This window comes from Nerophis lumbriciformis, linkage group LG33 (genome assembly GCF_033978685.3).
Source record: "Nerophis lumbriciformis linkage group LG33, RoL_Nlum_v2.1, whole genome shotgun sequence".
Taxonomy (NCBI): domain Eukaryota; kingdom Metazoa; phylum Chordata; class Actinopteri; order Syngnathiformes; family Syngnathidae; genus Nerophis; species Nerophis lumbriciformis.
The window spans coordinates 26,954,965-26,978,446 of NC_084580.2; the positions used below are offsets into that span (position 1 = coordinate 26,954,965).

General features: G+C 46.0%; 1 protein-coding gene across 1 annotated transcript in view; it reads left to right on the forward strand.

Moving 5' to 3' along the window:
* Positions 1 to 19,684, forward strand: part of brinp2 (bone morphogenetic protein/retinoic acid inducible neural-specific 2) — a 127,579-nt gene extending 107,895 nt beyond the window's left edge. Inside the window, exons 7-9 of the mRNA XM_061928338.2 lie at positions 5,092 to 5,314; positions 16,658 to 16,964; positions 18,186 to 19,684. Of these exons, the coding sequence (XP_061784322.2) occupies positions 5,092 to 5,314; positions 16,658 to 16,964; positions 18,186 to 19,007 (1,352 nt within the window). The 3' untranslated portion in view covers positions 19,008 to 19,684. The remainder of the gene's footprint in view (positions 1 to 5,091; positions 5,315 to 16,657; positions 16,965 to 18,185) is intronic.
* The last annotated feature ends 3,798 nt before the right edge of the window (positions 19,685 to 23,482 follow it).

Sequence of the window (23,482 nt, forward strand, 5' to 3'; positions counted from 1 at the left end):
AAGAAATTCATAAAGTCATCTGCCGAGTGGGTGGAGCTATTGGGAGGAGTCCCTTGTTGGGTTAGCGATGCTACTGTACTAAACACAAATTTAGGGTCGTTTTTGTTGAGGCGGATGAGATTTGAGTAATATTTAGCTTTAGCTAAGGTAAGCATGCGTTTATACGATATTAAACTATCACTCCATGCTTGATGGAAAACCTCAAGCTTGGTCGCGCGCCATTTGCGTTCCAACTTTCTACATGATAATTTATGAGCTCTGGTTTCTTCTGTAAACCATGGGGTGCGCCTTTTAGGGGCCCTTTTTTGTTTTAGCGGTGCTATACTATCAATGGTTTTGCGCAGGGTATTGTCAAAGTTGTTAGTGAAGTTATCAATAGAGCCGACATAATTTGGGAATGGTGCCATTACCGAAGGCAGTAGGTCAGCAAGAGTCATCGTTGTGGCAGCATTAATGTTGCGGCTGCTATAGCAGTTATTATTATTATTAGTTTGTTGACAATGAGTCAGAACTTCGAATTTTATAAGGTAATGATCGGACATTACTTTAGTATACGGGAGTACCATAACTTTGGAGGTGGTGACACCCCTGACCAGCACTAGATCTATCGTATTACCGTTGCGATGCGTAGGTTCATTTATTATTTGTGTAAGACCACAGCTATCAATTATAGTCTGGAGCGCCACGCACTGAGGGTCCGATGGGGTATTCATATGGATATTAAAGTCCCCCATTATGATTATATTGTCTGCGTGCGTCACTAGATCAGCAACGAACTCTGAGAATTCATTAATAAAGTCCGAGTAGGGCCCTGGGGGGCGGTAGATAACAGCCATATCAAGAGGCAGCGGTGCGACAGACCTCATAGTAAGCACCTCAAACGATTTGTATTTATTATTTAGGTTAGGGGTAAGGTTAAAGTTTTCATTGTATATTAGTGCGACCCCCCCACCCCTTTTAAGGGGACGGGCAATATGCGCATTCGTATAATTAGGAGGAGATGCCTCATTTAGCGCAAAAAATTTGTCTGGTTTGAGCCAGGTTTCGCTAAGACCAATGACGTTAAGATTGTTGTCTCTAATGACTTCATTAACTAATAACGTTTTGGGAGACAATGATCTTATGTTTAAAAAGCCCATATTATAAATATTGGGCTGTTTTGACGAGTTTTTGTTTAAATTATCCGTAGTAGAAATATTAATAATGTTGCGTTTATTATACGTAGTGCACTTTAAATAGTTTCGACCATATCTAGGAATTGATACGACGGGAATTTTCAGATTGTTTGCTTGATGCTGCGATCGACTGAACGCATCATGATTTGCCACCTCAGTAGAATGCATATCTACCCCGGACACATTCACAACAGAAAACACATTATGTGAGTTGTGTGTTATTCTAAGAAAATTGCTATGCGTACAGGAATTATCCAGCCTGGTGCTGGCTAGTTCTAGCTTAACTGACTCCTCACCCGGACTAGCAGGCTCTGTAATTGCCTGTGACCGGGCTTGCTCTAGTGTAGTTAGTCAAATGTGACTTAAACAGTAGTCTATGTTCTTAGACAGGATGATGGCGCCTTCCTGGTTAGGGTGAAGGCCGTCCCTCATCAGCAAGCCTGGTTTGCCCCAGAAAGAGGGCCAATTATCAATAAACGTTAGTCCCTGTTGTCTACAGAAGCTAGCCAGCCACTTGTTAAGCGAGACTAATCTGCTATATCTCTCATCATTGCCTCTCGCAGGCAGGGAGCCAGAGACAATTACTCGATGCCTGGACATCTTTCTAGCGAGATCACAAGTCCTGGCTATGTTTCTCTTTGTAATCTCTGACTGTCTCATTCTAGTGTCATTGGAGCCAACGTGTACAACTATATTCGCATAACTAGTGGTGCGATTAGCCTGTCGTACGTGTTTACTAGGCCTGTTGCGAGTTAGCTCCCTAAGATTAGCCTCAATGTCAGGGGCTCGGGCCCCCGGGATGCACTTAATTGTGGCTGGTTTGCTAAGCTTTATGTTTCGGGTGATGGAGTCCCCTATGACTAAGGTGTGGTGCCCGGTAGACTGGGGTGTAGGACTAGCTAAAGAGCTAAATCTATTATGCGTCTCAACCGGTACACCGTAGCTTGTAGGCCGCTTAGGACTACTACAGGCTGGGCTAGTTAGCTCGCTACAGCTAACGCTAGCAGATGTGTCCGCAACATCTAAAGTTACGAGATTACTCTGCTCTAACTGGCGGACACGGCCCTCTAGCAGAGCCAGCCTCTCCGTGAGTAAGGTGCAAGACGCGCAGGAAGCCATACTCACGGTGTTTTCTGTCACCGAGTGAAGTTCCTGCTGTCTTCCGAGAAGTCCTGGTCACGGTGTGCAAGAGTAGACTCCTTCTGACCGGCGACCGGCGACGCCTTTCTCCGCGCTAGCTTCGTTAGCTTAGCAGCTAGCTGCTAGCTAGCTGCGGGAGGGGTGGAGAGACAGAGATCGGGTGATTTGCAAGTTAAATAGTACTACTAAATATGTTGAGAAAGTAATAAAGAAAGCTGCAGAACAATTTAAAAGCACACAAATAGAACGATACTTAGCTTTTTCGAAACAGCGAGCAGTCAGCGAGCAGTCAGTGTTAAGATTGTGTTTTGAGTCACGCACCTGCTTTCACTAATCATGTCCATAGTATTTAAGTTCATTCATTTTCTGTTGTTCGTCCTAACGACCTCACAACACATTTATGCTCTGTTCATGCCTGATACTTCTTTCCATGTCAATTCCTCAAGCAACTACTTTTGTCCAAGCCAAGTAAGTTTTTGTTCCATATTTATAGTCTTTTTGGTTTCATAGTTTGTTCTCCGCCATTGTGCGTGTTTTTTGTTTGTACTTTTTTGCTATAGTCTTTTGGTTTCATAGTTTATTCTCCGCCACTGTGCGCGCTTTCATTTATTCCTTTTTTTGATAATAATAAATCATGTACCTTCATTCCCGTCTCGCACGAGCCAATTTTCCGTTGCATCCTGGAAAAGCACACACCCGGACCAAGTCATGACACTCCCCCATTTACACTCATTCGCACAAAAGGGTTGTTTCTTTCTGTTATTAATATTTCTGGTTCCTACATTATATATCAATATATATCAATACAGTCTGCAAGGGATACAGTCTGTAAGCACACATGTTTGTATTTTTTTATGACAAAATAAATAAATAAATAATAAAATTGCACCGCCCCCCCAAATGGCTTTGGCTTTGCATAGGAGAGTTTTAACTTGCACTTACAGATGTAGCGACCAACTGTAGTTACTGACAGTGGTTTTCTGACGTGTTCCTGAGCCCATGTGGTGATATCCTTTACACACTGATGTGGCTTTTTGATGCAGTACCACCTGAGGGATGCAAGGTGTGTAATATCATGGCTTACGTGCAGTGATTTCTCCACATTCTCTGAACCTTTTGGTGATATTACGGAGCGTAGATGGTGAAATCCCTAAATTGCTTGTTGAGAAATGTTGTTCTTAAACAATTTGCTTATGTTTGAACATGGTGTTTGTTATGGACAATCTGTGACGAGCACAAAAGTCCAACAACAAAACACCAGTCTGGTTCAGATCCAGGTGGCCATTCTTCCCAATCACGCCTCTTCAGGTTTCACTGTCGTTGCCAACATGAGGTTGAAGTCCCCCAGTAGGACAAGGGAATCACCCGGGGTTGCACTTTCTAGTACTACCTCGAGTGAATCCAAAAAGGGTGGGTACTCTGAGCTGCTGTTTGGTGCGTAAGCACAAACAACAGTCAGGACCCGTCCCCCCACCCGAAGGCGGAGGGAAGCTACCATCTCGTCCACCGGGTTGAACTCCAACGTGCAGGCTTTGAGCCGGGGGGCAACAAGAATTGCCACCCCAGCCCGTCGCCTCTCACTGCTGGCAACGCCAGAGTGAAAAGAGTCCAGCCCCTCTGGAGAGAACTGGTTCCAGAGCCCTTGCTGTGCGTCAAAGTGAGTCCGACTATATCTAGCCGGAACTTCTCCACCTCGCGCACTAGCTCAGGTTCCTTCCCCCCCAGTGAGGTGATGTTCCACGTCCCAAGATCTAGCTTATGTAGCCAAGGATGTGACCGCCAAGTGCGCTGCCTTTGGTTTCCGCCCAGCTCACATCGCTGCCGACCACTATGGCCCCTCGTAGTGGTGAGCCCATTGGAGGAGGGACCAACGTTGCCTCTTCAGGCTGTACCAGGGACTCGCCATCATGCCCCACCTCCGGGCCTGGCTCCAGAGGGGGGCCCCGGTGACCCACGTCCGGGCGAGGGAAATCTGTGTCCTTTGGTTTTTATTTTCCATAGAAGTCTTCGAGGTGCTCCTTGTCTGATCCCTCCCCTAGGACCCGTTTGTCTTGGGAGACCCTACCAGGGAGCATAGGGGGAGGGCGTGGCGCAGTTGGGAGAGTGGCTGTGCCAGCAACCTGAGGGTTTCTGGTTCCATTCCCCACCTTCTACCATCCTAGTCCTGTCCGTTGTGTCCTTGAGCAAGACACTTCACCCTTGCTCCTGATGGGTCCTGGTTAGCGCCTTGCATGGCAGCTCCCACAATCAGTGTGTGTGAATGTGTGTGTGAATGGGTGAATGTGGAAATAGTGTCAAAACGCTTTGAGTTCCTTAAAAAGGTAGAACAGCACTATACAAGTATAGCCCATTTACCATTTACCATTTACCAGCTCCCGGTGCTTTAATCAATATATTTCACTTCACCTTTAATTTTTTTTTTGTCTTTCTACTTGTCCAAGGCTGTAACGTGTTGGCCTATCGGCGCGACTTTCAGTCTTGGTGGTCCTCTAATTGGACTATTTTTATCCGATCTGTGTGGGAATGGTGGTGGTGTTAATGACTAATAGAGAGCTCATGTGGGGAGATAAATGAGTAGACAGGTGTTGACTTTATTTCAATGGTTTTTACAGTTTTTCTCAGGCTATATTCTAATTATACACTTGGCTCCCCAGCCATTATCTGTGTGGGGCACCAGGGATGAAATGCAAATGTATGAATCTTCTTACAGTACGGCTAATTAATTCCACATTACTCATTTAGATGACATCATCTTTCTTTCTTGTTTGTCTTCCAGATGAATTCAAAGCCTTCCTGAAGCGCTTGCCTGCCGACAGATTCTTGAATGTCTCCATGATGGCCAAATACTGGTCCGCAGATGTGTCCCTCCAGAAGCGCTATGCCCAGCTCCGGTCCAGCGCGGCTTTGGTTCAGGCCAAGGCTCAGAAGATGGTCAGGAAGTTGTTCACGCTCAGCAAACGATGTCCCAAGCAACCTCGCGTCAGTCTGCCTCGGGAAAGGTACATCACACTAGAAAGTTTGACGGAACAAACATCAAAAAGAATGATTCTAGTGGATGGTCGTTGTAAAACGTCAAGTTCTCCAGAGGTTCCCCCACCTTTTGTCAAACTGGAGGAACCCTAACTGTTTGTTGGCAGACACTCTAAAAACAGTTCCACCTAGAACACATTTAGGTATTTAACCTAGAAGGCTCTAGAGACATTAGTAGCATTCCGAGATAGTTTGGCGGGGGGAAAAAACAAAACAATAAAGTTTTTATTCGTATTTATTTGTTAGGGACTGTCCATATCAGAATCAGAATGACTTTATCGCTCCTCGGGGGAAATGCTCTTCATGTATGCATATTAGGAACATACATATATTAATATAATAAAATGAACACGCAATAAGCAGTTCATGAACATCTGCAACAGTACATATATGACAGATTAGCACAACTGCTAACCCTAACCCCCAGGCAGGAAACAGAACTATTACACATGGTCACTGGCTTAAGTTTGATTCACTTCTTCAAGTTCATTTTCAATATTGTAAGGACTGCGAGTCAGAGTTCCAATAAAAAGTAGCTCTGAGTTTTTATCTAAGGTTTGTTCCCATCCCACATTTAGGTAACAAAACCCTTCAGAGGTGGGGCAAGTTCATGCATGACATTAAAAACAAGACATGCATTAAAGGAAGAAAATGTACAATTATGAAAGAATGTTTATTTAAAAGAGATTTAAGAGTGTTAATTGTTGTTCCAGCAAAACGAGACTAAGCTGTGATGCTTAATTCAGTGTGTGAAAACAAATGGTGGAATGTAAGAACATCCTTTAGTGTCCTAACGTGTTGAACATTACAAGTGAGCGTCTGACATGTTGCCTCAAAGAGTCATACCCGAGTTCAATGTCAAGCTGCCATTGAACTCTTTGGGCTCCTTTCAAAGTCAACAAGCAGAATTGTTTAGCAAACAGTCAGAATGTGTCGAAGTGGTATTGACGATGAGATTAAATAAACTGAATGAATGAATGAATGAATGAATGAATGAATGAATGGTATTTATGCAGCGCTCTACGTTGAAGATGGTAACAATTGTGACAACGACTTTTTACTGTCAACCTGAGTTTTGTTTTTGAATGATTTCTGCTGGTGGTGTGCCTCCGCAGTTTTTCAACACAAACAATGTGCCTTGGCTCAAAAAAGGTTGAAAAACACTGTATTAGGAGACAAATTATCTGGCGTTTTGTTTCGCAATATTATGCAAAAGCAACTTTTCTTACCTTCTGGTACCTGCTCATGTGTATTTGGGATCTGCATAAATCCTGAAAACTTGTGCGCGTCCACCTTTGTAGTCCGTGCCGACGCCGTAGTTCTTGTTTTTCTCTATCTTCTTCTTATGGGACATTCATCCTCCGCTGTTGCCATTTTTAATATAAAGTAGTGTAAAGTTCTTACTTATATCTGTCAGTAGACTAGCTATAGAAGTGCTAATAACTACCGGTGTAGTTGCTTTACATGATTCACCCATCCATCCATCCATCCATCTTCTTCCGCTTATCCGAGGTAGGGTCGCGGGGGCAGCAGCCTAAGCAGGGAAGCCCAGACTTCCCTCTCCCCAGCCACTTCGTCCAGCTCTTCCCGGGTGATCGCGAGGTGTTCCCAAGCCAGCCGGGAGACATAGTCTACCCAACGTGTCCTGGGTCTTCCCTATGGCCTCCTACCGGTCGGAAGTGCCCTAAACACCTCCGTAGGGAGGCGCTCGGGTGGCATCCTGACCAGATGCCCGAACCACCTCATCTGGCTCCTCTCGATGTGGAGGAGCAGTGGCTTTACTTTGAGCTCCCCCCGGATGACAGAGCTTCTCACCCTATCTCTAAGGGAGAGCCCCGCCACCCGGCGGAGGAAACTCATTTCGGCCACTTGTACCCGTGATCTTGTCCTTTCGGTCATAACCCAAAGCTCATGACCATAGGTGAGGATGGGAACGTAGATCGACCAATAAATTGAGAGATTTGCCTTCCGGCTCAGCTCCTTCTTCACCACAACGGATTGATACAGCGTCTGCATTACTGAAGACGCCGCACCGATCCGCCTGTCGATCTCACCATCCACTCTTCCCTCACTCGTGAACAAGACTCCGAGGTACTTGAACTCCTCCATTTGGGGCAGGGTCTCCTCCCCAACCCGGAGATGGCACTCCACCCTTTTCCGGGCGAGAACCATGGACTCAGACTTGGAGGTGCTGATTCTCATCCCAGTCGCTTCACACTCAGCTGAGAACCTGATCCAGTGAGAGCTGAAGATCCTGGCCAGTTGAAGCCATCAGGACCACATCATCTGCAAAAAGCAGAGACCTAATCCTGCAGCCACCAAACCGGATCCCCTCAACGCCTTGACTGCGCCTAGAAATTCTGTCCATAAAAGTTCAGAACAGAATGGGGGACAAAGGGCAGCGTTGGCGGAGTCCAACCCTCACCGGAAACGTGTCCGACTTACTGCCGGCAATGCGAACCAAGCTCTGACACTGATCATACAGGGAGCGGACCGCCACAATCAGACAGTCCGAAACCCCATACTCTCTGAGCACTCCCCACAGGACTTCCCGAGGGACACGGTCGAATGCCTTCTCCAAGTCCACAAAGCACATGTAGACTGGTTGGGCAAACTCCCATGCACCCTCAAGGACCCTGCCCAGAGTATAGAGCTGGTCCACAGTTCCACGACCAGGACGAAAACCACACTGTTCCTCCTGAATCCGAGGTTTGACTATCCGGCGTAGCCTCCTCTCCAGTACACCTGAATAGACCTTACCGGGAAGGCTGAGGAGTGTGATCCCACGATAGTTAGAACAGACCCTCCGGTTCCCCTTTTTAAAGAGAGGAACCACCACCCCGGTCTGCCAATCCAGAGGTTCCGCTCCCGATGTCCACGCGATGCTGCAGAGTCTTGTCAACCAAGACAGCCCCACAGCATCCAGAGCCTTAAGGAACTCCGGGCGGATCTCATCCACCCCCGGGGTCTTGCCACCGAGGAGCTTTTTAACTACCTCAGCAACCTCAGCCCCAGAAATAGGAGAGCCCACCACAGATTCCCCAGGCACTGCTTCCTCATAGGAAGACGTGTTGGTGGGATTGAGGAGGTCTTCGAAGTATTCCCTCCACCGATCCACAACATCCGCAGTCGAGGTCAGCAGAACACCATCCTCACCATACACGGTGTTGGTAGCGCACTGCTTCCCCTTCCTGAGGCAGCGGATGGTGGTCCAGAATCGCTTTGAAGCCGTCCGGAAGTCGTTTTCCATGGCCTCGCCGAACTCCTCCCATGTCCCAGTTTTTGCCTCCGCGACCGCTGAAGCCGCACACCGCTTGGCCTGTCGGTACCTGTCCGCTGCCTCCGGAGTCCTATGAGCCAAAAGAACCCGATAGGATGATTCACCCACGGAACTTTAGTTACTAGAGATTTCCGGACGGTTTTCGGGCGTTGTTGTTGCACTAGTGAGCCACGGATGAGGAGATGCTGCTCCATTATTGATTGAAGTAAAACAGTTAGCACCATCTTTTGACACTTCTTCCACACCCGTCCTTGCACGCTACACCGCTACAACAAGGAGAAGACGCTGTCGAAGGTGAGCCACGTAAATAAGAGTGCCCACAAAACGGTGCATCCTGAAGTGACTGTCAGAAAGTGAGTTGAAGATGATGTGTAAAACATCATCTATGCAACATTTTGTGCAAAGAACCACCATTTCATGTTATGTAGACCACAAGGAAGTCTTTCACATTTAGAAAATAATCACCTGAATAGACCCGCTCATCCGGAGTGTGGCTTATAATTCGGTGCGCCCTATGGTCTGAAAAATATGGTAGTGGAATGATTGAACAGAGTTGAGAACTTTTCTATTCAGGTTAATAAAAGCATTGGTTGCACCAGGCTGCAGTTGGTTTAGAACTTGTGTCTTCTTCACACTGATGGTAAATCCATATTTCATTGTGGCTTTTGCGAAGCAATCAGTAAGGTGCTGCAAGTCCCATCCTGTGTCAGCGGCCATTACGCAATCATGACCCATTATTTTTGGACCTTTGTGTTGGTTCTGAGACGGGCGATCTTAAGTAGTTTGCGATCAATGCGATGCCGGATTTAAATGTTCTCATTGCTGGCTTTAAAGGCTTCTTGCACCTTAGCTGTGAGGAAGATGGAGCCAATACTTACTGGATAGGTTAAGATTTAACTGTAGATTTTCTCAGGCCAACTTGACTTCTCATGTCAAGGACAAGCTAGCCTACCTGCATTCGGGCTTTTCTCTTCTCTTCTAACAACGAATACATCACTAAGTCACGTTGGTCAAACCAATCCTGGTATTTCTAATGAGGCCTTTTTCCACAAGGTGCAGGTACCTCAAGTTCCTGAAACCCTTGGTTCCTGGAACTAAAACTTCCTGTAGAAGTGTTGTGTTTCCACCACATTTCACAGTTCAGGGTTAATTATCCAAATAAAGCTGAGGTGTGGAAGAGTAGTACAGTATATTCCTACACTGATACCATGGAAATAGACGATATTAGGTCATATTTATTTCACTAAAGTGTAAGCAAATGAAATACACTTTGTTTTTAAATAATATATTGTGTATCAAAATAAATTGTCCACAGTGTCCAACAGTCAGAAAGTTCTCGTCTTGGTAAATGAGGAACTCATGAGGGTCAGGCGATAGTTCAGCTGTAAATAACAACATATAAATAATAAATGTCAGTGTCTACAACATGATCGCATTAGATTTATCGTTAGCTTTAGCAATCGGTTCACTCGGCGTAAGGCTAATAACTATGCAGATGGTGTATAAATGAACATGTCACAAAGTAGAAAATTAATATTTGATGTGATTTTTCATTCCACTCTTCCTTCATTTCATTTTTATCTAGCAAAGTCTCAGTAGTAAGCAGTTGAGGTCGTCGCTTGGAAGACTTCATATTCCTCTGTAAATACGTTTAAAAGACTATTTCCACTTCTTGTAGATTCTGTGTGATGAAATGTATCTCGACTGACATTTACATTGGCCAGCAGCATTGTGCTGGATCCAAACAACCCTGGTCAGTGTATGTTTGCCGCTGTACCTTCAGGGGAACAGTTCTGGTACCTCTAAAGCAAAGCAGTACCCACTGTCACCCCAACATTCAACTGACCTGCCAAACTGTGATGGATAGAACTTTTATAGTGTACACCTATTTACTTTTTAGATTGCATACTTTCATATTCCTTTATTGTGCTCTCTAGTTTTTAGTTTTTATTTATCAACTTTTGAATGATCAACAAAATCAATCAAAGTTGACTTATAAAGTCCTCAATCACAATTGTCTCAAAGGGCTGCACAAGCCACAATGACATCCTGGGCTCAGATCCAACATCAGGGCAAGAAAAAACTCGACCCAATGGGAGCAACCAGAAACCTTGGTAGGGACACAGATGTACAAGCCAAGCCCACCCCCAACCATAACCCTAACCCTTAAGGCGTTATTCCACGACCAGGACTTGTGAACGCATTGCTATGTGGATGCGGTGTTTGCGTTTAGCATTGGGGCTGTGCAGTTTTTTGTGTGGGGTTGTTGGTGTGAACTCCGCAGGGCTGGGTTGGGACAGGCTTTGTTTGGGCAGACTCCCGTGGCGTTGTCGGCCTGGTGCAGAGCGGCTGTGGGCCTGTTTTGCATCTGTTTAAGAGCATTCTGCAAGATCTGCAGATTTAAATGGGAAAGGATAGACCGCATTGCAATCTCTCTGCCGTACTGTTGTGACAAAACGAGAGCTGAGCCAGAAGGCAAAGCTCTACATTCCTACTCTCACCTATGGTCATGAAGTGTGGGTCATGACTGAAAGGATAAGATCGTGGATACAAGCGGCCGAAATGAGTTTCCTCAGAAGGGTGGCTGGCATCTCCCTTAGAGATAGGGTGAAAAGTTCAGTCACCCGAGAGAGACTCGGAGTAGAGCCGCTGCTCCTTCGCTTGGAAAGGAGTCAGCTTACGTGGTTCGGGCATCTCGTGCGGATGCCTCACCAGCGTCTTCCTAGGGAGGTCCTCGTTGCACGTCCCACTGGGAGGAGACCCCGCGGCAGGCCAAGGACCAGATGGGGGGCTTACATCTCCTCTCTGGCCTGGGAACGCTTCGGGATTCCCCAGGAGGAAGTTGCTAATGTTGCTCTGGAGAGGGAAGTCTGGGGGTCTCTGCTGGAGCTGTTGTCCCCGCCACCCATTCCGGATAAGCGGTTGACTTCTCCTTTAGAGATAGGGTGAAAAGTTCAGTCACCCGAGAGAGACTCGGAGTAGAGCCGCTGCTCCTTTGCTTGGAAAGGAGCCAGCTTACGTGGTTCGGGCATCTCGTGCGGATGCCTCACGAGCGTCTTCCGAGGGAGGTCCTTGTTGCACGTCCCACTGGGAGGAGACCCCGCGAGAGGCCAAGGACCAGATGGAGGGCTTACATCTCCTCTCTGGCCTGGGAATGCTTCGGGATTCCCCAGGAGGAAGTTGCTAATGTTGCTCTGGAGAGGGAAGTCTGCTGGAGCTGTTGTCCCCGCGACCCCATTCCGGATAAGCGGTTGAAGATGGATGGATGGAAGGATAGACCGTCTAGACACACTGATGGGGATGGTGTGGTTCTTGTTGTACTGGGACGGTGTTTCCTGTGCCGGGACAGTGACTTCCGTGGCTGTTGGGAGAGTTGCAGATTTAGGTTTGTGTATGGGTGCTTTTGGGGGGCATTGAGCGTGTGATGGCTGTGACTGTTCTGTCGCGATGATTTTGTTTTGCTTTGCTTGAGTTTATTTGGGGGTCCCCCGCCAGTGGACTGGGCAGATTTTGTTGTTTTTGGCTGTGATTTTTGTATTCATAAGGGATTCTGCTTAACTAACTAGTTCTTTGCTATCATTTTTCAAATCATATTTGTACATAACGTACTTGCTGTTGTTGTTGTCTCTGTTTTATCCCCTTCTTGTCCCCCCAATTTCCATTTTGTCTTCTTCTTCTTCTTTTTTTCTTTCAACCCCCCCTGCTCTAGTCCGACTGCGTCAAACATTAAACAAATCCACTTCATAAAGTCAAATACAAATAAGGCAACAAGAGAAGGACCCCACTCTTGTCTTTTGTAAAGTAAATGGAGGTTCCACTGTATTCTATTGAAGAATATATATACTCAATCAATGTCAGTGCAACATATCATTAGTTTTTCAGAAAACAGATTGGCTTCGAAGGGGTGTGGCCTTGGACAAGTTTAACGTTTGTGTCATACTTGCCAACCTTGAGACCTACGATTTCGGGGGGTGGGGGTGGGCGTGGTCGGGGTGGGACGGGGGCGTGGTTGGGGGCGTGGTTAAGATATATATATAAGAAATACTTGACTTTCAGTGAATTCTAGCTATATATATATATATATATATATATATATATATATATATATATATATATATATATATATATATATATATATATATAAATAAAAGAAATACTTTCAGTGTTCATTTATTTACACATATACACACACATAACACTCATCTACTCATTGTTGAGTTGAGGGTTGAATTGTCCATCCTTGTTCTATTCTCTGTCACTATTTCAGAACACACACATTATACAAATATACATTATAAAATCAATGAGAAAACGGGAGCTCTAATTTGGGAGTCTGAATTAGGATCAGAAGTTCCTATATAAACATTGCGTACTCATGTCGCCTTTTTGTATTGATTACTGCAGCTGTGCACTGGATTCATTCACAAATACAAACTACAACTCACAAACACTTTAGAGTTAGGCTCCACCATCAGAATGTGTACTTAAACTTATAAAGATCACATGGATATTATTCAGTGAGTTAAACTAACCTGTTATAGAGGAGGAAAAAGCACACAGGACGTTTCAATTGTTCACAGACTGGTCGCGCTCATCAGAATGACAAGACACTTCCGGTCTGCAGGTGATAGCATTCAATTGGGAAGAAACGCCCTACTGCCCCCTACTGACCAATGTGAATACTGATAAATGTGTAACGACAGCTCCAAAAACGAATTCAAACCACAAAATAAAATAAATAAATCAACACAAAAATGTGACACATTATGGGTGGGTCACATATGCATGTACAGTAGATGGCAGTATTGTCCTGTTTAAAAGTGTCACAACATTGCTGTTTACGGCAGACCAACTGCTTTACGGTAGACGAAAACTTGACTGCTGTTGTTGTGTGTTGTTGCCACGCTGGGAGGACGTTAATGAAACTGCCTAACAATAAACACACATAAGAAACCAAGAACTCGCCCTCGATCATTAGCTGTTTCTATTGTGGGAAAGCGGACGTGTGAACAGGCTGTCAACACGTCACTCAGGTCCGCATGGAGCTGGAGGGGGCGTGGCCTCCAGCTCCACCTGAATTTCGGGTGATTTTCGGGAGAAAATTTGTCCCGGGAGGTTTTCGGGAGAGGCGCTGAATTTCGGGAGTCTCCCGGAAAATCCGGGAGGGTTGGCAAGTATGTGGTAAAGACATGAATGAGTTGAAGTCAAGCACTAAGTTGTCCAAGACACATTCAATGTTAATATTTCCACGCTGGAATAAAAACAAGTTGAATGTATTCAACACAAAACGATCATTCGGCTGACATTAAAGTGACGAGTACAGTACCTGCAACAAGCTTCCATTCTGCCATGAATTTACCATGAATTGATAAACGTGGACCCCGACTTAAAGAAGTGGAAAAACTTATTGGGGTGTTACCATTTAGTGGTCAATTGTACGGAATATGTACTTCACTGTGCAACCTACTAATACAAGTCTCAATCAATCAAAAAAATGCTGAAGTCCAAGAAAAGGTAGAAGTGAGCAATGAAAGTGGACTAGAGAAGGAAAGAGTGGTGATGTAGGACAGATGAAGGGTGTAGTTTCAAGGTACTCTAATCAAGTCTTGACGGGCACTGCTTGTTTACAGAGAGCCTTCATTTCCCTGACAGTCCTTTGCCGCCACCCTTCAGTCCATCTGCCCTCCACACTTTCTATCTGTCTTTCTGCTCTGCTCTGGTCTTCACCCAGCTCAGATCCATTATCTCCCTGCACACATCCATTTCTTTCATCATCGCTCATTTGTGTCGTTTGTGTCACGGGCCTCAGGGTATGCAATTGCTGCTTTCAGGCGCTGTGCAATTTAACCTTGGGAAAGTATCCGCACATCCCATTTTACATCGGAACCCTTGCAAAATAGATTGGAATTAGTTTTTGCATTTTCATCTCAGCTGCAGTAAAAAAAGAAGCAATGATTCCTCGAAGCTGTGCACTGGTCACACTTTTTTGCACAAAGCAAATCTTATGAAGCACATCAAGTATAATCCCAAATAAACATCATTTCGGATGTACTATTATTCAATACAACTCTGAGAGCAAGCCATCGCATCAAAGAAGTTATTTGTCCATAATCAACAATCATCTACACTTTGTAGTTGCACCACACAAAGCATTTCTTTGCACTCCACAAGAATGATGCCCGTTGATATCTTCAGACTTTGAAGTCAATTTACAATTCCAAGGATTTCATCTTCTGAGAACACACTGATTTAAAATGATCTACACTTTTAATATCTGGATTTTCTATTTCCAAATAGTGATGACAGAACTTGTACACAATCTTTCAAAGAGAAGCATTTACTACTATTTTTTCATTGTGTGTTAGATTGTTCATCTCATATTTCTGTACACTTCTTTACAAGAAATCTCATTTATATGTTTCATGCCAAATGATGATTTTCTGTACTACGTCTGATTAAATCAATAGAGTTAGCTACTCCTGAGTCACAACTAAGTCGCAATAATCCAGATTTCAAAGCTTTCTCAAGAAGATTATCTCTTTATGTCTTCATATTCCATATCTGTCAACCAAAGTAGAATTGCCTTTTTGTTTTTGTTGATTTCATTTGGACTGCCTAAAAACCCAATGCCGAATTTGCTTCTTCACTGATGCGTGATAATAAATTCCAGTCTACTTTTTCAAAGTCTGAGTTTAATTGAGCTCGATCCCTTTTTTAGAATATGACAAGAAACATCATTTCCACATGTTCTAATCTCTAATCCTAACCCTCTTGTTTTTTTTTGAGAACACAAGATTCATTTGTGTTTAAGGATGTTATTTTAGTGGGCCCATTTTTACTGGAGTAAAACAAAAGTCTTATTGCTTTCAATTTCTCCCTCTTGGTTTGATCTGCCCAGTTCAAATAAAAATCTCCAAAAGCAAACACTTCTTTACCTCAGTTGTTTAGTTCTCAAATGTTCCTAAATACAATATCAAGGTAGGTAGCCTACAATGCCAACTAAAATCAAAGCAAACATTTTCCTCAACATAAAGTTTGCCACACTAGTATAGCCATTTTTCATTTTTTGTAGGATTTTTATTTGTTCGCCAAGTTTCAAATCCAAGTTTGTGTCAGCAAGTTTTTCCATTTCTGAGGGGATGGTCCTGGTGTCTAAATGTCCCCCAAGCAGCCACTTTGCTTCTGATGTAGTGTCCTAGATGAAGGTTAAGTGTCATTAAAAATATATACCACCATTGCTTTTTATGTATTGTTCCCCTTTTCTGATGTCAACCCATCGAGTCTAGCACTCCTCCTTCAGGGAGTGCTTGGTACATCTCCGCTCCCATTTGATCTGGGCCTTGGCTGCTGCCCAGCTGACGGCCCTGTGGTCCACTGCTTCTTGACTGATCACACACAGTCCGGCCCACTCTCCCCCTTGCTCCCAGTTACAGGGCCTAACCCATCACACTCAGTCCAGCCCACTCCTTCCCCTTGCTCCCAGTTACAGGCTCTAACCCATCACACACAGTCCGGCCCACAGGAACCCTCAGGTAGCTGGCACGGCCACTCTCCCAACTTCGCCACGCCGTCCCCAAGTAAGGGAGCTTGTCAGACTTAAGAACAACTCGGCCACCCTAAGAGTGCTCTGGAGCACTCGCAGATTTTGTTCTTACCTACGAACAAATTCCAGCTAAGAAAACATTTGTGAATACAAAATTCTCCTTAAAAACTTTGTAAGTGTGCCTAAGAACAAAATGTGTTCTTAAGAAGGGTTGCTGAATGTCTTTGCATTATTATCAGAGGGGGGGTGAAATAAACTATTTGAAACGCTCAATTAGAGTTCATTGATCTCTAAAGAAAAGCTGGTGATCAGAGTCAAGTATTCCTTCCCCACATCAGTGGAGAGATATTGTTGCAGGGTTCCGGTGGAAGAGGTCTACATATTTGCGCTTGTTGTGTGGGAGTTTGTCAAAGAGCATTTGCTTGGTATGTTGTGCAGCTGTACCAAGTGACAGTGATGAATAATAGCAGCTTTGTGTCTTTTTTGCAGGCCGCTTGCCTTTTGGTTGACTCAGGCTCAGGCGTCGCTCTACTGCAACGAGCATGGAGTCCTGGGCTTCTTCTCGGAGCAAGTCCAGAGCTGCAGCTGTCCTGTGGACCAGCCCCCCTGTCAGGGTGTCATTCCCTGCGTCGTCGGCACCTCTTCCGTCTCCTGTTCAACGTGTGCCGCCGACAACGCCACCCGCTGTGGATCCTGCCACCACGGCAACCTCTTACACCTCGGGTCCTGTCGACCAAGCGTCGCCTCGTCCCTGGACCACTATTTGAACCTGGATCTGGACATGCCGGATGCTGAGGTTAAAAGAGCTTCTGACCTTCACCAGGCCACAATAATATTATATACAGTCCTTCAGGTTGTAGATGTGCCTTATTCCTGTGAGAATCCTGCATTTGGCTGAAGCTTTAAGGAGTGGGACTATCCAGGGCTAGCTGCAGTGTGCATCTGTGAGCAGATAATACTCTATCATCTCTTTCTCTTATCAGGTCGGCAGTGCGTTCTTCTCTCACCTTTTAAGGTGAAGATGAAGCCAAATCTAATAATAATATTGACCCCTGCACTGACCTACTGACTAGGATGCACCAAAAGATAGTAAGCAAACAACAGGACAAATACCCAGAATCCCATGCAGCCCTAACTCTTCCGGGATACATTATACACCCTCACTACCAAACCCCGCCCACCTCAACCGACGCACGGTTGAGGTGGGGAGCAGGGTTGGGGTGGGGGCGGGGTTTGGTGGTAGCAGGGGTGTAATGTAGCCCGGAAGAGTCAGGGCTGCATGGGATTCTGGGTATTTGTTCTGTTGTGTTTATGTTGTGTTAAGGTGCAGATGTTCTCCCGAAATGTGTTTGTCATTCTTGTTTGGTTTTGGTTCAAAGTGTGGCGCATTATTAGTAAGAGTGTTAAAGTTGTTTTATATGGTCACCGTCAGTGTAACCTGTGTGGCTGTTGACCAAGTATGCCTTGCTGTCACGTACGTGTGCAAGCAGAAGATGTGTATTGTATAACAAGTGTTGGGCTCGCACGCTGTTAATATAAATTGTAGAAGGCGCCAAATGTTGTACCATCATGGCACGCCCTTATTATAGCTGTAAGGGTGAAAATCGGTGGATATTAATCCCGGGGGAGTTTTCTTCGAGAGAAACTGAAATCCGGAAGTCTCACGGGAAAATCGGGGGGTTCAGCTGAGCCGCATCAGAGTGATCAAAGAGCCGCATGCGGCTCCGGAGCCGCGGGTTGCCGATCCCTGGCCTGGTGGCATCAACAAGACTCAGTTTTAGCAAAAGTACTCTCTTATTGTAAAAAGTCCATCATTATGTTTGGTTGCCTCTTGCTTTACTGTAGCAAAGTGCCGATACTTGTTGACGTTGCAAATGTTAAAAAAGAGGAGGTAATAATGTATTTTCACAAGCTCTGAGAAGCTGCGGGCCATTGTTGGTCCACGTGGAGAACCATGGTGTGTGTGTGTCTTTTCTTGTTGGCCTGGAGAAGTTGAAAGTGTTTTGTCTTTCTGCAGGCAAAGTACCTGCTCCAGCAGCTGGACAGCAGGATAGAGGTCCACGCCATCTACATCAGCAATGATGTACGCCTGGGAAGTTGGTTCAATCCTGCCTGGAGAAAGAGGATGCTGCTCACGCTCAAGAGTAATAAAAACAAATCCAATCTCATCCACATGCTGATGGCCATTACTTTCCAGATCTGCTCAACTAAGAACTCAACGTTGGAACCCGTGCCTGCAATTTACGTGAACCCTTTTGGGGGGAGTCACTCGGAGAGTTGGTTCATGCCAGTGAACCGGCCGGACTTCCCCGACTGGGAGAGAACTGGACTGGACTCTGCGACGGCTGCACAATGCTACAACTGGACATTGTCGCTGGGGAGCCGGTGGAAGTCCTTCTTTGAGACGGTCCACATCTACCTGCGAAGCCGTATCGTCACAGATGATCCAACAGTGAATGAAACACTCTTCTACGAACCTTTGGACATGGAGGATCAGACATCCAACCTGGGCTATATGAAGATCAACACACTGAAAGTGTTTGGATACAGCATGCACTTTGACCCTGAGGGCATCAAGGATTTAATCCTCCAGTTGGACTACCCATATACGCAAGGTACACAGGAAGCTGCCTTCCTGATGTTGTTGGAGATGAGGGATCGCATTAATAGGTTAACGCCACCAGCACCTCAGTCGCTCGACCTTTTTTCTTGTCTGCTGCGGCATCGACTCAAGTTGTCAGCTGGTGAGGTGGCACGCATCAAGGAGGCCCTCCAGATCTTTAACTCCAAGCTCCCAGATGCCTCCCCTCAACCTGAGCTGGCCCAGCTGTGCAGCTAGCAAGCTAGCTTTGTGCTCAGGCTGAAAAGAGGTTCAAGGATGTATGGATAATCTTGACATGGTCTACAGTCAACGTCTCTTGAGTGGCTTTCCTTTGGCGTTTGTATCAAGACAACTGTTGACAAATCGGTTGACTTCCAGACCATGGGGCTGTGTTGACATGCTGAACTCGCTGGAAGTAAACTTTTGTTATATCTGCCATGCTTTTGGCAAAGTCAATGACAGCAGGGGGACTCCCAGGAAACACTTAAGGCTTGCAAAGAGAAAAGTCATTTTGATATGTAAGGTCCAACTCTTGAGGGACCAACACAAACATAACATAAGAACCTGTTTTTTTTTTTGCTTTCAAAACTATCCCGAGAATGAGTGAAGGGTGGAAATAAGTCAATGTGCATTGGATGATGTCATGTTATGCTTTGCCGTTCCAATTGTTTACCTTTTTCCCCACCAACATCATCACTAAGAACTAAGAACCTTTTTACCCGGGTAAAAGAAGTCCTGTAATCTGTGTGCTTTGCACTTCCACTGCCACTCAAAGTCTTTCTTTTTTTAATCTAGGGGTCATTTATTCAAATCCTGCTGATGGGGAGTGTAACATGGTTACATAGGATGAGGGTCTGGTGAGTCCATTTAGATGTCAATAACAACAATTAAAGAATGAATGTCTTGACAACACACCTCCATCCAATTCATTTAGCTTTACCGGTTAGCATTAGCATTAGGTTCACAGCTACACGTTTCTTCTAACGGTGCTTAGGATCCTGTAAAGTTTCACAAATTTATGTGGCGACGTTCATTTGCATCCACCAGCTTGACAGCTGTGCTCCTACGGACTCGGGTTAGGGTTCGCCATTTCAAAATCCCATTGAAAAACTGTCCTTTGCAAATATTCTTATTCTATTGTCTTCCTTTTGTTAGCTATATTTTCCAACCTCAGATTCAGGAGGAACAGTGTGGTTTTCGTCCTGGTCGTGGAACTGTGGACCAGCTCTATACTCTCGGCAGGGTCCTTGAGGGTGCATGGGAGTTTGCCCAACCAGTCTACATGTGTTTTGTGGACTTGGAGAAGGCATTTGACCGTGTCCCTCGGGAAGTCCTGTGGGGAGTGCTCAGAGAGTATGGGGTATCGGACTGTCTGATTGTGGCTGTCCGCTCCCTGTATGATCAGTGTCAGAGCTTGGTCCGCATTGCCGGCAGTAAGTCGGACACGTTTCCGGTGAGGGTTGGACCCCGCCAAGGCTGCCCTTTGTCACCCATTCTGTTCTGAACTTTTATAGACAGAATTTCTAGGCGCAGTCAAGGCGTTGAGGGGATCCGGTTTGGTGGCTGCAGGATTAGGTCTCTGCTTTTTGCAGATGATGTGGTCCTGATGGCTTCATCTGGCCAGGATCTTCAGCTCTCGCTGGATCGGTTCGCAGCCGAGTGTGAAGCGACTGGGATGAGAATCAGCACCTCCAAGTCCGAGTCCATGGTTCTCGCCCGGAAAAGGGTGGAGTGCCATCTCTGGGTTGGGGAGGAGACCCTGCCCCAAGTGGAGGAGTTTAAGTACCTAGGAGTCTTGTTCACGAGTGAGGGAAAAGTGGATCGTGAGATCGACAGGCGGATCGGTGCGGCGTCTTCAGTAATGCAGACGCTGTATCGATCCGTTGTGGTGAAGAAGGAGCTTAGCCGGAAGGCAAAGCTCTCAATTTACCGGTCGATCTACGTTCCCATCCTTACCTATGGTCATGAGCTTTGGGTTATGACTGAAAGGACAAGATCACGGGTACAGGCGGCCAAAATGAGTTTCCTCCGCCGGGTGGCGGGGCTCTCCCTTAGAGATAGGGTGAGAAGCTCTGCCATCCGGGAGGAGCTCAAAGTAAAGCCGCTGCTCCTCCACATGGAGAGGAGCCAGATGAGGTGGTTCGGGCATCTGGTCAGTATGCCACCCGAACGCCTCCCTCGGAATGTGTTTAGGGCACGTCCAACCGGTAGGAGGCCACGGGGAAGACCCAGGACACGCTGGGAAGACTATGTCTCCCGGCTGGCCTGGAAACGCCTCGGGATCCCCCGGGAGGAGCTGGACGAAGTGGCTGGGGAGAGGGAAGTCTGGGCTTCCCTGCTTAGGCTGCTGCCCCTGTGACCCGACCTCGGATAAGCGGAAGAAGATGGATGGATGGATGGATGGATTTTCCAAGTGGTTGAAACGAAGATTGTAAAAATGAAAGAAAGACGTTTACAGTCACAGTCTATCTTAAACATGGCGTGTGTTGCTCCAAGAGGCCTTTTCAGCTAACAGCCCACCTCTCTAAAATTCTCGGGCTTGTAAAGAAAAAAAGCCATCTGGTGAGGTCAAGGTACTTTTTCTACGTTTCGTTGGGTGTCTTCAAAGTTGCACAGAGGCTCACATTGACATTCCCCGTTTGTTACAGGTCACATGTCCATGTCGGAACAGGAGAAGGAAGAAGCACAGCTTATTTAATCCTATTCTTGTTAGGGTTTTTTTCCACTTCCTCTATTGCTGCACACAAAAGGCTAGCGACATCAGACCCTGGCGAGACCCCAGAATGAAGCCAGAATGTTCTTGATACTAATTATTTTTAGGCCACAAACAACTGGAATTCTTTTGACGGCTGAGTGCCAGCTCGGACGTCCGAAGCCCACAAAGACGTGTGATCCTTAGAGATGCCAACAATTGGACTGCTGTTTCACTCAGACAAGATGTTAGCTTGATTTACCCGGGTCATAAATTTATTTATTTAAATACCAAGGATCTCATTTATTAAGACTTGCATGGATTTCTCACTAAAAAGTTTTGTACACTTAAATCCAGAAAACATACCAAAAACATTTCCGATGTATTCAAGTGTGCACATTTCTTTTGTCAACGTGGAAGTGAGCACACATGTTGGTGTATCCATCCATTTTCTTCCGCTTATCCGAGAACGGGCAACAGGGACAGCAGCCTAAGCAGAGAAGACCAGACTTCCCTCTCCCCAGCCACTTGGTCCAGCTCCTCCCGGGGGATCCCGAGGCGTTCCCAGGCCAGCCGGGAGACATAGTCTTCCAAACGTGTCCTGGGTCTTCCCCGTGGCCTCCTAGTGGTTGGACGTGCCCGAAACACCTCCCTAGGGAGGCGTTCGGGTGGCATCCTGACCAGATGCCCAAACCACCTCATCTGGCTCCTCTCCATGTGGAGGAGCAGCGGCTTTACTTTGAGCTCCTCCCGGATGACAGAGCTTCTCGCCCTATCTCTAAGGGAGAAACCCGCCACCCGGTGGAGGAAACTCATTTGGGCCGCTTGTACCCGTGATCTTGTCCTTTCAGTCATAACCCAAAGATCATGACCATAGGTGAGGATGGGAACGTAGATCTTGTACCCGTGATCTTGTCCTTTCGGTCATAACCCAAAGCTCATGACCATAGGTGAGCATGGGAACGTAGCTCTTGTACCCGTGATCTTGTCCTTTCGGTCAAAACCCAAAGATCATGACCATAGGTGAGGATGAGAACGTAGATCTTGTACCCGTGATCTTGTCCTTTCGGTCATAACCCAAAGCTCATGACCATAGGTGAGGATAGGAATGTAGATCTTGTACCCGTGATCTTGTCCTTTCGGTCATAACCCAAAGATCATGACCGTAGGTGAGGATGGGAATGTAGATCTTGTACCCGTGATATTGTCCTTTCGGTCATAACCCAAAGCTCATGACCATAGGTGAGGATGGGAACATAGATCGACTGGTAAATTCAGAGCTTTGCCTTCCGGCTCAGCTCCTTCTTCACCACAACGGATCGATACAGCGTCCGCATTACTGAAGACGCCGCACCGATCCGCCTGTCCATCTCACCATCCACTCTTCCCTCACTCGTGAACAAGACTCCCAGGTACTTGAACTCCTCCACATGGGGCAAGATCTCCTCCCCAACCTGGAGATGGCACTCTAACCACATATGATCTGTATAATCCATCCATCCATTTTCTACCGCTTGTCCCTTCGAGGGTTGTGGGGATCTGTAAAATGGATCCAATGACAATGTTTTCTGTTGGCATATACATATTGATCATGTGATGGCCAGCAGTCAATAACTCCCATTACATTGGGTTAACCCTAACCCTAACCCTAACCCTAACCCTGTTGCTTTAAAGTTGGCCTGTTCAGCTGCCTTGTGCAGAAACTTGGTGCACCTGGCTAACATGTCGATCATTTCAGGGTTTTTTTTGCCTGAGCTTTTATATTTATTGGTGTAATTTCACATACGGACCACTGGTGTGCACATCCATCATTCTTAAGGGGCCTTGTTTGACATTTCTTAGCACGCATCAGGTGTGTGTGTCACATTTCCACATTTAGTTCACCCTTGAGACATCTCAACTTTACTGTGAAAAAGGGCACAGTCCAGGTTTTTGTGTGCACACACTCCTAATACATGGGGCACCTGGGGCCGCTTTTTGGATTTGAGCGTACAGCATTTTAAAGGAGGAAATCCATAAA